Source organism: Schistocerca nitens, chromosome 8 (genome assembly GCF_023898315.1).
Source record: "Schistocerca nitens isolate TAMUIC-IGC-003100 chromosome 8, iqSchNite1.1, whole genome shotgun sequence".
In the NCBI taxonomy this organism is placed as follows: domain Eukaryota; kingdom Metazoa; phylum Arthropoda; class Insecta; order Orthoptera; family Acrididae; genus Schistocerca; species Schistocerca nitens.
The window spans coordinates 519,391,484-519,409,149 of NC_064621.1; the positions used below are offsets into that span (position 1 = coordinate 519,391,484).

General features: G+C 43.0%; 1 protein-coding gene across 1 annotated transcript in view; it reads left to right on the forward strand.

The window, feature by feature from the left end:
- Window positions 1-17,666, forward strand: part of LOC126198743 (uncharacterized) — a 213,109-nt gene that overhangs the window by 96,848 nt on the left and 98,595 nt on the right. Inside the window, exon 6 of the mRNA XM_049935293.1 lies at window positions 14,384-14,472. Within this exon, the coding sequence (XP_049791250.1) occupies window positions 14,384-14,472 (89 nt within the window). The remainder of the gene's footprint in view (window positions 1-14,383; window positions 14,473-17,666) is intronic.

Below are 17,666 nucleotides of genomic sequence, written 5' to 3' on the forward strand. Positions count from 1 at the left end.
CCATCACGTCAACAGCCATCTGTATCTTTGTTATCACTCTGTGGTACTGGAAAGGGAGAAAATTTTAGCAACTGTGGAGAATCAATTAATGAGACCAGTCCTACGGTTTGGATATGTAATGACAGATTAGGTAAAGATGACTGTGTTAAGCACATTTTATTTTGCCAACCATATTCTTCTTCCATTGTAGTCTGTTACCTGTAAATTAGCAGAACAGTTATAGGGTAGTGCAAAGGGTGTCTGACCGTCCCGTAGACATCGAAGCAGCCAAAGATGTCGGTCCCAGTAATTCCGAGCCTTTCGAGAATATTTTAACTTTTGTTTCTAATTTTAAATTTTTTGTGTAATTTCAAATTATCTATTGTAATTTTTGAGACAAAGGGGTCTTAACGGACGGACAGACAGACAGGTACATCCAGACATCGGGCAACAAAGATCCTATAACGTCTCTGTTTTTACTGACTGAGATATGGACCCTAAAAACATGCTATACACACGATTTGTGTGCATCAAGAGAGAGTGGGGGAAGATCGCTCAAAATTATAATCTCATCACTGGATTCGAGGGGGATATCTCTTGTCACATAGCCAGCATGATTGTATGATCTGACTGTTTTATTAAACAGACAGCGAGGATATATGAGAGAACGCAGCAAAATTTTATGCGTTGTTGTAATGCAAGCACTGAGATCGGCGTTCGTCACTTTAGACAGATGTTATGAGCTGAAGTCGCTAATATGACATGTAAGTGGTTTTCCTCAATAAAAAAACTAAATAGTTATTTCCAAACATTGGTTCGTTATCATCAGTCACTAGCAACAGTACTTCCTTATCTCTAACATATAAATTTATTGTATCCTACTATCTTGATAAATATAATGCCAAAGATCCTGTTTAGGCAAGACCTCGTACTTCCATGTTGTACCTAGTTAACTACTCCTTCATGTCTCGTGATGTGTCCTACCAACCTAATCATTCTTTCAGTCAAGTTCTGTGAATTATGTTCTCTCTCTGATATCTGTATGAATATATGTTTAGTGTAAGTGAGCAACGCTATAAATTTAATTTTAAAGCAACTGAAATTTTTACATGTTTTAATAAAAACATTGAACAAATTTGTTTAAATCGACAATGATAAACCTCTTACAAGCCGAAATTTGTGGTAAGTTCTAAGGGACCAAACTGATGACGACATCCGTCCCTAAGCTTACACACTACTTTAAGTTAAACTAACTTACGCTAAGGACAACACACACACACACCCATGCCCGTGCAAGGACTCGAACGTCCGACGGGGGGAGCCGCGCGAACCGTAACAAGGCGCCATAGACCGCGTGGCTATCCAGCGCGGCAATCTCTTACAGAAAACATTTAAATAGTTACTGTTTTCTGTTTCAAACTCCATAACTTACGAATTAGTATTGCTATCGACAATATCGATGCCTTTTACACGCGACAGGGCGGTAGCAACGATATCACGCAACCGATTATCTAAATGGCAGTACATCGCTAGTTCAGAATACTTTGCCAGCTCTTGTCCTAACAAAATCCCTCCTCTGCTTTTGTTCGCCCAGCAGCTGCTCTCTTTCATGCAATGAACTTGCTTTATTGGATCTCTTATCATATAGAGAAAGTAACAAAAACAGTAAGTCTATGACACAAATAGTCTGCGATTTACCATGGAATGTCGTGCTGAACTCTAGCGTGGTGTTCGTCTGTTGTGGATTGATCTGTTTCCACCCTAACCGCCATTAATGTGATAACTCTACTAATAGTTTGGGGAGGTATCAGATAAGGGTTGGGGTTAATCCTTACATTCTCGAGTACAGAAAATTTCACAGCAGCGCGGTTCCCACGCTCTGGTGAAGTAGACTCATTTATTGTTAAAAGCGGTTGAAGAATTTCTTTAATTGCTCCTTTTACGTATAACCTGCACCATAGAAGCCGGTGCAGCCCATAGATTACGTAGATATTATTTTTATTGTTTTAACATACCCCATGGATGTCAGTAAAGTGAAATCGAAGGAAGACATAACACGCTTGAAGTTCTCTAAGGCAATACTGCGATGATGAATAGATCAGTAGGCAGTTCAGTTAAAAAGGAATGGACATCCCTAAAAAGAGCAGTCACAGAAATTTGAAATAAAAAGATAGGTACAAGGAAGCTAACTGCAAAGAAATCATGGCAGACAGAAGAAATACTTGAGTTGATCGACGAAAGAAGGAAGTACAAAAATGTTCAGGGAAGTTAAGGAATATAGAAATACAAGTCACTTAGGAATGACATAATTAGGAAGTGCAGGAAAGCTAAGGTTAAATGACTACATGAAATACGTGGAGGAATCGGAAAAGAAATGATTGTCAGAAGTGTTGACTCAGCGTACAGAAAAATCCAAACAAATTTCGGTGAAATTAAAAGCAAAGATGGTAACATAAAGAGTGCAATAAGAATTCCACTGTTAAGTGCAGAGGACAGAGCGCATAGGTGGAAGGAGTACACTGAAGGCCTCTATGAGGAGGAAGACTTGTCTAATGACGTGATAGAAGAAGAAACAGAAGCTGATTTAGAGGAATTAGAGGATACAGTATTAGAAACAGAATTTAAAAGAGCTTTGGAAGCATTAAGTTCAAATAAGGCAGGAGGGATAGGTAACATTCCATCAGAATTTCTAAAATCGTTGGGAGAAGTGGCAGCGAAACGGCTGTTCACGTTGGTGTGTCGAGAGTACGAATGCGTCGATATACCATCTGACTTTCGGGAATTTCCGAAGATTATAAGAGCAGACAAGTGTGAGAATTATCGCACAATCTGCGTAACAGGTCATGCATCCAAATTGCTGACAAGAATAATAATTTACAGAAAAATGGAAAAGAAAATTAAGGGTGTGTTAGATGCCGATCAGTGTGGCTTCAGGAGAGGTGAAGGCACCAGAGAAGCAATTCTGACGTTGCGGTTGATAATGGATGAAAAACTAAAGAAAGATCGAGACCCGTTCATAGGATTTGTCGAACTGGAGAAAGCGTTCGACAACGTCAAATGGTGCAAGATATTCGAAGTTCTGAGAAAAATGGGAGTAAGCAATAGAGAAAGACGGGTGATGTACAATATGTACAAGAGCCAAGAGGGGCCAATGAGAGTGGAAGAGCAAGAACGAAGTGCTCGGATTAAAAAGGGTGCAATTGATGGATGCAGTCTTTCGCCCCTACTGGTCAATCCATATATCGAAGAAGCAATGACGGAAATAAAAGAAAGGTGCAAGAGTGGAATTAAAATTTATGGTGAAAGGATATGCCACGCGGGGTAGCCACGCGGTCTCAGGCGCCTTGTGACGGTTCGCGCGGCTCCCCCCGTCGAAGGTTCGAGTCCTCCCTCGGGCATGGGTGTGAGTGTTGTCCTTAGCGTAACTTAGTTTAAGTTAGATTAAATAGCGCATACGCCTAGGGACCGATTACCTCAGCCGTTTGGTCCTATAGGAATTTACCACCAATGAAAGGAGATCAATGATAAGATTCGCAGATGACATTGCTGTCCTAAGTGAAAGTGAAGAATAGAGTGAAGAGTCTAATGAGTACAGGGGTATTCTTTTTGACCAACATCTTACAGACTTTTTTTGTCTTGTCATTGACAGTTCTCCTTCCCACTTCAGTGCCGCCCATGGCAACTTTTCTGTTATCAACCTCAAGACCTCCTCCCCTGCTCTTGTGGTTTTCACTACGCTGGTGACCCCATGATGATATTTATGACAGTGACTACTTTCTGGTGATTCTATCGTTCCCCTGTCGCCCACGTTGGGCATCCTGCAGAGCCAATTTGCCTTTACATACGTCTGCCGTGCACTTCGATACCTCACTGTGCACTTCGATACCTCTCTCTCGGACTGCATTGATGTCGTCGTGCGAGACGTCTCTGACACAATTCTTCATGCCACTGGCACTGCCATCCTCCTATCCACAGGTCCTCCTCGTCATCGATCAGTAAGCGTCTCCTTGCTAAGGCTCGCTAGCTTATTAAGGAGAGTAAAAAGGAATTCTGGGAACACTGTGTTTCCCTTCCTGGGGAAGCAGGTTTGGTCCAAGCTCCGTAGCCTTCTGGGCCACCAGCGACAATAACTGCCCACGGTCTTATCCTACAGGGTACTCCGCGTACTGATGCGTCGGTCCTTGCAGAACTCCTCGTGATACACTTTGCGACAGCATCGACATCCTCTTCCTATACTGCTACCCTTCTCTGGCAGGAACGATGAGTTGAAGAAACCCCCCTCTGCTTCAACCTCCACCAAGCTGAAGCCTACGAGGTGCGGCTAGAAAAAAACCGGACTGATGCTGGAAAAAACATTTATTTACAATTATTTACAATTTCATGTTATCTCCTTCAATGTACTCTCCTCCTCGGTCTCTACACCGCTCCATACGAATTTTCCACTGTTCATAGCAATGCTGCAGATCATTTTCGGTAAGTCCATACATTACTTCCGTCGCTTTTTCTTTTACTGCTTCAACAGTCTCAAATCTAGTTCCTTTCAAAGCTGACTTGACTTTAGGGAAAAGAAAAAGTCACAGGGGGCCAAATCAGGTGAGTAGGGTGGATGATCTAAGATGGGAATGTTGTTTTTTGCCAAAAACGTCTTCACTGACAACGCACTGTGAGCTGGGGCATTGTCTTGGTGAAGGATCCATGACTTTTTTCTCCACAAATCGTTCCGTTTTCTCCGTACTCGCTCACGTAGGGTAGCCAGGACGCTAATGTAGTAATGCTGATTCACTGTTTGTCCCTCTGGTACCCAATCAATGTGCACAATCCCTTTGATGTCAAAAAAGAAAACAATCATCATTGCCTTGAATTTCGATTTTGACATTCGTGCTTTTTTTGTCGTGGAGAAGCAGGAGTTTTCCAATGCATCGATTGGCGTTTAGTTTCGGGATCGTAATTAAAAAACCACGATTCATCGCAAGTAATAACATTTTTTAAGAAGGTGGGATCACTTTCAATGTTTTCCAGGATGTCAGAACAAATCATTCTCCGGCGTTCCTTCTGTTCAATTGTGAGACACTTTGGAACCATTTTTGAACACACTTTGTTCATGTTGAAACTTTCATGAAGAATCTGCCTAACACTTTCCTTGTCAACTCCTGTTAACTCAGACACTGCTCTGATTGTTAAACGGCGATCTTGTCGAACAAGTTTACCGATTTTTTCAATGTTTGCATTAGTTTTTGCTGACAATGGTCTGCCAGTGCGAGTGTCATCACTGGTGTCTTCGCGGCCATCTTTAAATCGTTTAAACCACTCAAACACTTGTGTTCGCGATAAACAATCATCGCCGTACACTTGTTGTAACATTGCAAATGTTTCACTTGCAGATTTTCCTAGTTTGAAACAAAATTTGATGTTAACACGCTGTTCTTTCTGTACACTCAACATTTTCCGACGCACAGACAAAACGTCAACTACTTAAAACAGACGCCACGGGCAGACTGAGTGCAGGAGGCAGATGAAACTCGAGCAGTAGGCGGAGCGAGAGTCACGTGACAGGCCACGCGACTTTCAGCCTTATTGCATTCGTTTTATTGTTTCACCAGTACTAGTCCGGTTTTTTTCTAGCCACACCTCGTATAATGAACCCTTCACTGAATGGGAATTCTTGCCATCTCTTATCTTTTCATATGATGCGGTCACATGCCCGGGCTCCATCCACAACCAGATGATCCAACACTTGGACGTTACCCAGAGGCAATATCTACTCAGGTGCTTTAACCACATATGGTTCACGGGTGCCTTCCCCATCTCGCCTTCACAATGGCGAGGCAGCATAATTATCCCTGTCCTTAAGCCTGGGTAGAACCCAACGTCTCTCTACAGCAATAGACTGGTTAGCCTGACCAATGTCCTTTGTAAACTGCTCGAGAGGATGGTTAGCTCCCGATTATGTTGGACACTTGAATCTCAGGGCCTTTTGTCCACATGCCAGTGTGGTTTCCAGGAAGGACGATCTAAAACTGACCGTTTACTCACATCGGAAACAGCAATTCCGACAGGCTTTTATTAAACGCCGACACCTTGTCACAGTATTCTTTGACCTACATAAGGCTTGGCGCTATCACATTTTAGTTACCCTCCATGACTGGGGCTTTCATGTCCTCCTTCTGATTTTTAACCGCAGGTATTTTCCCCTCCGGCTCCTCCAGGCTAGAATTGGCTCTTCACTCAGCACCCCTCGGATCCAGGAGAACGGTATTCCATACTCAGCGTTGTATGTCGCGATTTTTGAGTCTGGTGCAGCTTCCACTCGGTAGCATCTGCTGAAAGCCAGCATCAAGGCGCCATCCGACGAGCCTCTGCGTGGGCCATTTCCATTGGCTTGCAGTTTTCTCCCCCCACCCCCTCCCTCCCCCCAAAACGTGGGTAATGCATTTTTGCCATTAACCCACAGTACATCCCGATGCAGAACTTTATTTAAGCAACCAGCGCCTAGATGTAACAGCACAGTCCCGTTTCTTGGGCCTTATTTTTGATAAAAAGCTGACGTAGCTGCCCCATATTCGCCAACTGAAGACACCTGCTTTCAGAAGCTTAATGCTCTCTGCCTCCTGGTCCACACATCTCGGGATGCAGACCGTGCTGCTCTTCTCCATACTTGCCGCTCTCTGATTTTGTCCAGACTAGATTATGGTTGTCAGGTTTGTGGCTCAGCGGCTCCTTCCACTCTGATCCTACTTGACCCAGTTCATCATTATGGGGTGCGTCTGGCTATCAACGCCTTTCGCACTTGTTCTGTCGACGGTCTCCTTGCAGGAGTAGGGATTCTCCCTTTACAAATGCGACGGAGCCATCTCCTGGTTTCCTACGCAATCGCCATTCGACGATTCCCTGACCATCCCATGTAACCCGTCCTCTTTGCAAACAACGTGGTCTCTCTCCTGATACCCGCCGCCGGGTGGGACTGCCCGTTAGAATGTCGTGATCTCTATCTTCACTCACTGGAAAGTGCCCGTGTGTTTCCTCACGCACACCCTCCCCCCTACCGTTGGATGGTCCCCCTAAGGTCTCTGTCGCTCCTATGATATTCTGGCGTCGGGTAAATTCCATCCTTGAAGAATTCCAAATGCGCTACCGTCTTCTACACTGATGGTTCTAAAACGGCAGATAAGGTGGGATATGAATAAAAAAAATAGGAGTGCGGGTAAGCTACTACAAACAGCATAGTGAACGCATTATTGTGACCAAGATAGACACGAAGCCCATGCCTACTACAATAGTACAAGTTTATATGCCAACTAGCTTTGCAGATGATAAAGAAATTGTTGAAATGTACGATGAGATAAAAGAAATTATTCAGATAGTGAAGGGAGACGAAAATTTAATAGTCATGGGTGACTGGAATTCGGTAGTAGGAAAAGGGAGAGAAGGATACATAGTAGGTGAATATGGATTGGGGCTAAGAAATGAAAGAGGAAGCCGTCTGGTAGAATTTTGCACAGAGCACAATTTAATCATAGCTAAAACTTGGTACAAGAATCATAAAAGAAGGTTGTATACATGGAAGAATCCTGGAGATACTAAAAGGTATCAGATAGATTATATAATGGTAAGACAGAGATTTAGGAACCAGGTTTTAAATTGTAAGACATTTCCAGGGGCAGATGTGGACTCTGACCACAATCTATTGGTTATGAACTGTAGATTAAAACTGAAGAAACTGCAAAAAGGTGAGAATTTAATGAGATGGGACCTGGATAAACTGACTAAACCAGAGGTTGTACAGAGTTTCAGGGAGAGCAGAAGGGAACAATTGACAGGAATGGGGGACAGAAATACAGTAGAAGAAGAATGGGTAACTCTCAGGGATGAAGTAGTAAAGGCAGCAGAGGACCAAGTAGGTAAAAAGACGAGGGCTAGTAGAAATCCTTGGGTAACAGAAGAAATATTGAATTTAATTGATGAAAGGAGAAAATATAAAAATGCAGTAAATGAAGCAGGCAAAAAGGAATGCAAACGTCTCAAAAATGAGATCGACAGGAAGTGCAAAATGGCTAAGCAGGAATGGCTAAAGGACAAATGTAAGGAAGTAGAGGCTTATCTCACTAGGGGTAAGACAGATACTGCCTACAGGAAAATTAAAGAGACCTTTGGAGAAAAGAGAGCCACTTGTATGAATATCAAGATCTCAGATGGAAACCCAGTTCTAAGCAAAGAAGGGAAAGCAGAAAGGTGGAAGGAGTATATAGAGGGTCTATACAAGAGCGATGTTCTTGAGGACAATATTATGGAAATGGAAGAGGATGTAGATGAAGATGAAATGGGAGATATGATACTGCGTGAAGAGTTTGACAGAGCACTATAAGACCTGAGTCAAAACAAGGCCCCGGGAGTAGACAACATTCCATTAGAACTACGACGGCCTTGGGAGAGCCAGTTCTGACAAAACTCTACCATCTGGTGAGCAAGATGTATGAGACAGGCGAAATACCCTCAGACTTCAAGAAGAATATAATAATTCAAATCCCAAAGAAAGCAGGTATTGACAGATGTGAAAATTACCGAACTATCAGTTTAATAAGCCACAGCTGCAAAATACTAACGCGAATTCTTTACAGACGAATGGAAAAATTGGTAGAAGCCAACCTCGAGGAAGATCAGTTTGGGTTCGGTTGAAATGTTGGAACACGTGAGGCAATACTGACCTTACGACTTACCTTAGAAGAAAGATTAAGGAAAGGCAAACCTACGTTTCTAGCATTTGTAGATTTGGAGAAAGCTTTTGACAATGTTGACAGGAATACTCTCTTTCAAATTCTAAAGGTGGCTGGCGTAAAATACAGGGAGCGAAAGGCTATTTACAATTTGTACATAAACCACATGGCAGTTATAAGAGTAGAGGGGCATGAAAGGGAAGCAGTGGTTGGGAAGGGAGTGAGACAGGGTTGTTGCCTCTCCCCGATGTTATTCAATCTGTATATTGAGCAAGCAATAAAGGAAACAAAAGAAAAATTTGGAGTAGGAATTAAAATCCATGGAGAAGAAATAAAAACTTTGAGGTTCGCCGATGACATTGTAAATCTGTCAGAGACAGCAAAGGACTTGGAAGAGCAGTTGGACGGAATGGACAGTGTCTTGAAAGGAGGATATAAGATGAACATCAACAAAAGCAAAACGAGGATAATGGAATGTAGTCGAATTAAGTCGGGCGATTCTGAGGGAATTAGGTTGTCAAGTATCTGCCTCTCTAGCCAAACTGTCAACCAGTTCATTCCCTGGGATGCCCAAATGACTTGGGACCCAGAGAAAGACAACTCAGGAGGCGGCACGGCCAAGGGGAGAGAAAAGTTCATGGATAGCAGACCAAACTTTGACGAGAGAAGCATCGGTCTACAGCCTGAAGGCTGCTCATTGAGTCGGTACATATTAAAACACTGTGGAGGGAGGCCTGAGAAACAAATTGGAGGGCGCAGTTAATGGCGAGCAGCTCCGCTGTAAACTCACTACATAATCACGGCAGTACATGGTGTTCCATGCCAATAGGAGACGTAAAAGCATGTTGTTGTTGTGGTCTTCAGTCCTGAGACTGGTTTGATGCAGCTCTCCATGCTACTCTATCCTGTGCAAGCTTCATCTCCCAGTACTTACTGCAACCTTACATCCTTCTGAATCTGCTTAGTGGATTCATCTCTTGGTCTCCCTCTACGATTTTTACCCTCCACGCTGCCCTCCATTGCTAAATTTGTGACCCCTTGATGCCTCAGAACATGTCCTACCAACCCGTCCCTTCATCTTGTCAAGTTGTGCCACAAACTCCTCTTCTCCCCAATTCTACTCAATACCTCCTCATTAGTTATGTGATCTACCCATCTACTCTTCAGCATTCTTCTGTAGCACCACATTCCGAAAGCTTCTATTCTCTTCTTGTCCAAACTATTTATCATCCATGTTTCACTCCCATACATGGCTACACTCCATACAAATACTTTCAGAAACGACTTCCTGACACTTAAATCTATACTGGATGTTAACAAATATTTCTTCTTCAGAAACGCTTTCCTTGCCATTGTCAGTCTACATTTTATATCCTCTCTACTTCGACCATCATCAGTTATTTCGCTGCCCAAATAACAAAACTCCTTTACTACTTTAAGTGTCGCAACGGCAGTTACACAGTGTTTGAGAACGTAGCTCTGGAATTAAACTGAAAATCAAACAACTTCTTTATTTTCCTCCGAACTTATTTTCAAAACTTTTATCCTCTTTTGCTTTCGTAACCACTTTTGAAAATAATGAAAAATCCTAACCGAAATTCTACTGGGCTATTTTAATACAAATATAAAGTATATATGTGTAACTATTGCCTTTTTTCACTACATATTTCAATGCAACGTCCTTTTTTGTATTGGAAGTGAAAGCTGTTTTCCGGCTGCCCATAGTTTAACGCTGCTGGAAACGTCTGCTGGAAAGTGTCTCCATTCGCGTTCCAGTCTCTCTTATTTTATATTCAAAATTTGTTCACGAAATGTACGACACTGATGCAGCCTATCTGCTGTACCTGTTGTCTAAGCATATCCAATTAGATTTCACGAGTGCAACGTCAGGTCTATTACAATTAATCCTGTTTAAACTGCACGAGCATCTCAGCTACATTTTCGTATGAGCTATACACAGACCTGTTACCATTCTAGTAGCGCATCTTTGATTTCCTACTTCTTGTGTTGCCAGGTCTACTCAACAACGACCCCAAATAAGAGAGCAGTACATTAGAATACGTTGCCCTAGAGCAGTGATTGCCAAAGTGGTTTCTACTGACCCCAGAGGTCGAATCCAAAGTGCAAGGGGTCTTTGGCAGTGGCAAAAAGTTGCGGGTGCATTAGACGCAAACGAGAATCCACGAGAGTGGATCCGGTTTAGGCAGTTCGCAAGCAAAATTTCGAATTCTTCTCACAGGGCTGAAGCTTGCTATTGACTACTTCACTGTTCATCCCATAGCCTCCCTTGCTCGCAACATTCAGCGACATTATTGATTATTCTTCTAGCTCCACTCCGTAAAATAGTATCTGTCGTCCCACTCCAAGGTGTTCAAAAAGTATCAGGCGCTGCCCATGACCGGCCAGGAACCTCATCGACATTCATCAAGTGATGTATTAATTTACGACAAAACACGACACGGCACAACAATCACTTTGAAGTAGCTACATACGCAAGTTTTTGCTCTTTTTGAGACTGTCTGAGAGTTTTTGGGTGCTGATGATGATGATGATGAGGTCCCATACTCCGAGGAGCGTAGGTGACGATGCGGGAGACCCGCACCGCCGTACTAGGCAAGGTCCTAGTGGAGGTGGTTTGCCATTGACTTCCTCCGACCGTAATGGAGATGAATGATGATGATGCAGACGACACAACACCCAGTCATCTCGAGGCAGGAGAAGTCCCTGACCCCGCCGGTAATCGAACCCGGGACCCCGTGCGCGGGAAGCGAGAACGCTACCGCAAGACCACGAGCTGCGGTTTTGGGTGCTAAAGATCCAATTTTAAAAGAAAATTAGGCAAGTGTAAACCAGATATCGCTTATATAACAGATTTCTGTACCAAATTTAGTAAGATTAACTTGCAGTTTCAAGGTGAAAGTCTCAAGGTGCAAGTCTAAATCGAATAAAAACTAAGTCCATCAGTTCAGGTTTCCTTGTAGGAATTAAACTAATGAAAGAAAAATTGGACGGCAAGAAGTTTCCGAGTTCGTCATAAGCCGCCAGGAAAACGGCGTTTCAACATAAGATCAACCTTTAAATGGCCTTCGCACAGGCTCTTAAACTAGGTTCCAGAATGTTTTAACTAAGGTAATATCACAGTGGATAGTAAATCCATACAGTGATGTCTAAGTAACTAGTGTCATATTCAAGGAGAACTGATAGGAATAAGCACTAATGAAGAACTAAAGGTATAGTTTAGTGAGGGATTTCAGCAATTCTTGCTTCAGAGATTTTGTTACTTATCCTTTATTGTAAAGTATTTGATAGTTTTTCCCCTCTCTACTACCAGAAAAAAGGAAGGAGGAAATTTAAGATTAAACATAACTAAATTGAAGACAAATACAGCAAATTTCCTTCCAAAGCATAAGGCTTGTCCATTCCATTAAAAGAATGTATGTCTCAATTTTACTACATTTGCGTGTCGTTTAAAGTAATAAACGCACAAAACTCTTTTTTTTTTAATTCTTCTGTCTACACTTCTACAGTTAAATCTACACTACTGGCCATTAAAATTGCTACACCACGAAGATGACGTGCTACAGACGCAAAATTTAATACACAGGAAGAAGATGCTGTGATATGCAAATGATTAGCTTTTCGGAGCATTCACACAAGGTTGGCGCCGGTGACGACACTTACAATGTGCTGACATGAGGAAAGTTTCCAACCGGTTTCTCATACACAAGCAGCAGTTGACCGGCGTTGCCTGGTGAAACGTTGTTGCGATGCCTCGTGTAAGGAGGAGAAATGCGTACCATCACGTTTCCGACTTTGATAAAGGTCGGATTGTAGCCTATTGCGATTGCGGTTTATCGTACCGCGTCATTGCTGCTCGCGTTGGTCGAGATCCAATGACTGTTAGCAGAATATGGATTCGGTGGGTTCAGTAGGGTAATACGGAACGCAGTGCTGGATCCTAACGGCCTCGTATCACTAGCAGTCGAGATGACAGGCATCTTATCTGCATGGCTGTAACGGATTGTTCAGCCACGTCTCGATCCCTGAGTCAACAGATGGGGACATTTGCAAGACAACAACCATCTGCACGAACAGTTCGACGACGTTTGCAGCAGCATGGACTATCAGCTCGGAGATCATGGCTGCGGTTACCCTTGACTCTTCATCAGAGACAGGAGCGGCTGCGAAGGTGTACTCAACGAGGAACCTGGGTGCACGAATGGCAAAACATCATTTTTTCAGATGAATCCAGGTTCTGTTTACAGCATCATGATGGTCGCATCCGTGTTTGGCGCCATCGCGGTGAACGCACATTGGAAGCGTGTATTCGTCATCGCCATACTGGCGTATCACCCGGCGTGATGGTATGGGGTGCCATTGGTTACACGTGTCGGTGACCTCTTGTTCGCACTGACGGCACTTTGAACAGTGGACGTTACATTTCAGATGTGTTACGACCCGTGGCTCTACCCTTCATTCGATCGCTGCGAAACCCTGCATTTCAGCAGGATAATGCATGACCGCATGTTGCAGGTCCTGTACGGACCTTTCTGGATACAGAAAATGTTCGACTGCTGCCCTGGCCAGCACATTCTCCAGATATCTCACCAATTGAAAACGTCTGGTCAATGGTGGCCGAGCAACTGGCTCGCCACAATACGCCAGTCACTACTCTTGATGAACTGTGGTATCGTGTTGAAGCTGCATGGGCAGCTGTACCTGTACACGCCATCCAAGCTCTGTTTGACTCAAATCCGAGGCGTATCAAGGCCTTTATTACGGCCAGAGGTGGTTTTCTGGGTACTGATTTCTCAGGATGTATGCACCCAAATTGCGTGAAAATGAAATCACATGTCAGTTCTAGTATAATATATTTGTCCAATGAATACCAGTTTATCATCTGCATTTCTTGTTGGTGTAGCAATTTTAATGGCCAGTAGTGTATCAAAGTAAGTAGCGCTGTATCATCTGTCAAAAACACGGTTGAAGTTTAAGAATTTGTAAAAATTCTGTACATAAAACAGAAACAGAAAAAATGGCACGTGGTCTACTCGACAAAAATGTTTGGAGACGTAGGCTCTAGAGGTTTTATACGGTCTCACTCATCATTCGAGCTTATTCTTCGTATAGGTAATATATTTTCTTAGAAAAAAGCGAAGATTAAATTTCATCAACGAGAGACAATAGGTTGTAGTTGATGAAATGTGCTACCTAAACGTTAATCGTGTCATCGAACCACTTTGTCAGTATGATGTGGCAATGAACTTTCTTGGGCATTTCCATGTACAATTAAAACAAAATGTTATGCCTCTTCTGTTTCTTAACTTCTGTAATGTGTTTTAGGACGGTCGGATCAATCTTTTCTTTGTTAATAGTTAATGACACTTCATTATAATTTTGGTGCTGTTAATAGAGATATATTTTAGCTCTATATATTAATCTCAATTTCGAACTGTATTCCTCAGTTTGAAAATTTTACTGAGAATGGAAGAGAGTAAATTGCATTTTAGTGACGAAAAATTCTGTTTTATGTGTTGCGTTACACCTTCGACCACACTGGCCTTCGAAAATCAGGTCTTTATATACATACAATAACAATCATCAGCGCAAAATAAGTTCTGTTGCTTACATGTACTTACTAACAATTTCACCCTGTGTACTGTCTGGTACGACAATCTGCTTGTTTCTTGCAGCTGTTACTGCGTCGAGAAGTACTCCCGCGGGAGGATATTCGGCGAGAAGATCTTCACTTCAACCCTTCGAATGATGGCTATGTCCTGTGGTAAGCACCTTATAGTGTTCTAAATATTTTTGCTCCGTACTCCTGCAAAAAAAAAAGTCTTTCATTGCTGACGCAGTTTTAACCATTTTTGGCCAAAAGACGGAACGTCACCTGCAAATCCGCGTACTTCCAGCTGGGCCTCTGTGCTAGTATTCTTGCAGACTCTTCAGTTATAGGAAATATGAACTACACTCATGCTCATAAATTAAGGATAATTGCAGAATGTGGTGCCACACAACGTGGCACTACACAAAACCGGCGCTAACAGCATAGGTACATAGGGAACACACACGACACAGATGTGTAAGTCAACGGTATTGGTGATAAGTTGAGAAAAGCGTCCCGAAACACATGTGCTACAAAACGCGCATGTACCCCGCCATCAATATAGGATATGATCACCATGCACACGTACAGAGGCCGCACAACCGGGTAGCATACTCTGGATCAGGTGGTCGAGCAGCTGCTGGGGTATAGCCCCCCATTCTTGCACCAGTGTCTGTCGGAGCTCCTGAAGTGTCGTAGGGGTTTGAAAACGTGCAGCGATACGTCGACCGAGAGCATCCCAGACGTGCTGCAATCTGGAGAACAGGCAGACCACTCCATTCGCCTGATATCTCCTATCTCAAGGTACACGATGGCAGCTCGGTGGGGCCGTGCGTTATCATCCATCAGGAGGAAGGCGGGACCAACTACACCCCGGAAAGGCGGACATACTGGTGCAAAATGACGTCGCGATACACCTGACCTGTTACAGTTCCTCTGTTAAAGACATGCAGGGGTGTACGTGCACCAATCAAACCACGACCTCCATAAAAGTCCCTTTCAATGACATTAAGGGATTGGTATCTGGTTCCTGGTTCACGCCAGATGAAAACCCAGTGAGAATCACTGTTCAGATTATACCTGGACTCGTCCGTGAACATAACCTGGGACCACTGTTCCAATGACCATGTACTGTGTTCTTGACACCAGGCTTTATGGGCTCTCCTGTGACCAGAGGTCAGTGGAATGCGCCCTGCAGGTCTCTGGGCAAATAAACCATGTCTGTTCAGTCGTCTGTAGACTGTGTGTCTGCAGACAACTGTTCCAGTGGCTGCGGTAAGGTCCTGAACAAGGCTACCTGCAGTACTCAGTGGCCGTCTGCGGGCACTGACGGTGAGATATCGGTCTTCATGTGGTGTTGTACACTGTGGATGTCCCGTACTTTAGCGCCTGGACACGTTTCCTGTCTGCTGGAATCGTTTTCATAATCCTGAGATCACACTTTGTGGCACACGGAGGGCCCGTGCTACGACTTGTTGTGTTTGACCAGCCTTCAGTTCAAATGGTTCAAATGGCTCTGAGCACTATGGGACTCAACTGCTGTGGTCATTAGTCCCCTAGAACTTAGAACTACTTAAACCTAACTAACCTAAGGACATCACACACATCCATGCCCGAGGCAGGATTCGAACCTGCGACCGTAGCAGTCGCACGGTTCCGGACTGCGCGCCTAGAGCCGCGAGACCGCCGCGGCCGGCCAGCCTTCAGTCGCCCTAGTATTCTACCCCTCATAACGTCATCATTATGTGTTCTTTGAGCCATTTTCAACACACAGTCACCATTAGCACGTCTGAAAACGTCTGCACATTTACTCGCTGCACCGTACTCTGGCATGCACCAACACACCTCTGCGTATGTGGACTGCTGCCAGCACCACCGTGCGATGACCGTAGGTCAAATGCACCGCATGGCCATACGCCGAGGTGATTTAAACCCGCAAACCGCCCACCAGAGCGTTGTTTCACCACGTATCAGCATTATCCTTAATTTATGAGCATGAGTGTAGAAAATGGCTCAGAAGTTATTCAGGTTATAGGCTCATCGCCCATTACGGAACACTGCAGGCACGTTGTTTATACATTAGGTAGGTCTCTGTAGCAGTCGCACCTCAGGAGATAGGAAAAGTAAGGAAGGCGGCTTGCGGTATCGCGTTGTTCACAGCGAAGTCCTAATGTAACGGTCTTCTTACTTTAAATACTTTTTTATTCCTTTTTTTACGTAACACAAGTCGGCTTATTATCGGAAACTTGTATTCTGTTGGAACTGATGACTTACTATCATCTTTAGTGGGTTCATTTTATTTTTACAGTCGCCTAATAAGATTTTTACAACGAGCTTACATTAGCTAAGAAAGATATCCTGGTTATCTATCCCTACTTTATCACAGTACCTAATACGCTACCTAATTGAAGAGTTACCATACGTTTAAAACCCGACTTATTCACATCCCGTAAATCAACGGTAAGCCAATCAAATTCCGAATCACATTGACAGGCTGAACAGTGGCCGTCGAATTTTTATACCATTTCCTACCTGCTTAGTATCCCTTCCCTACATACGGTATAATACACTGCAGTACACACAGGCTAAGCTAGAAACAATTACTTACAATTGCACAATCCATCTGAATGGTTTATACTTTTCAAAATGTTATAGTAAATCTGTATTGAAAATTTAAAGGTATTTTGAATCCGAATGTTGTCTTTTTTGATTAAATATTGAGAAATACTCCATTTACTACCAGTACAGATTTCAAAAACTTGATCATATATATTAGAAGTCATTTCTTATATTTCATTGAATTTAAGTAAGATGTCATAACAATGAATCGTTGCAGGTCCTTAATGTCATACTCAATCAACAAGAACAATAGAAGAAAAGCAATGCGCACTAAACTTCATAGCTGTAAAGCTGCACTGCTAATTTTGCATCTCTCTTTATAGCTATTAAAACAAATGCTAAATGAAATTTGTTCATATGTAATAGGATACAGATTATAAGTTCGATAACAGATGAGCTTGCAGTCAATTAAACAAGTGGAACTTGTTACGTGAAACATTATCAAATTCTGGGAAAACACTAATCGCCTCTCTGTCACAAAAATAAATTGAAACAAAGAACAACTCTTGCCATTCGTGATCGACGATGATGAAATTTACTTTCAGTTCGTTGGTTCTCAGATACGTTCCGTCATATTGTAAAGCCCTCGTAAGGAAAAGTAGGGTAAAACCGGGTACTTTAGCTTTCAATTCACATAGATTATTTTCAGTGATCAATTAGTTTGCAAACCAATGTTATTCAGATTGCTTATACATTCAACAACATGATAATAGTCCGGTTTTAGCTTAAAATAAGTCATCGCGGCATAA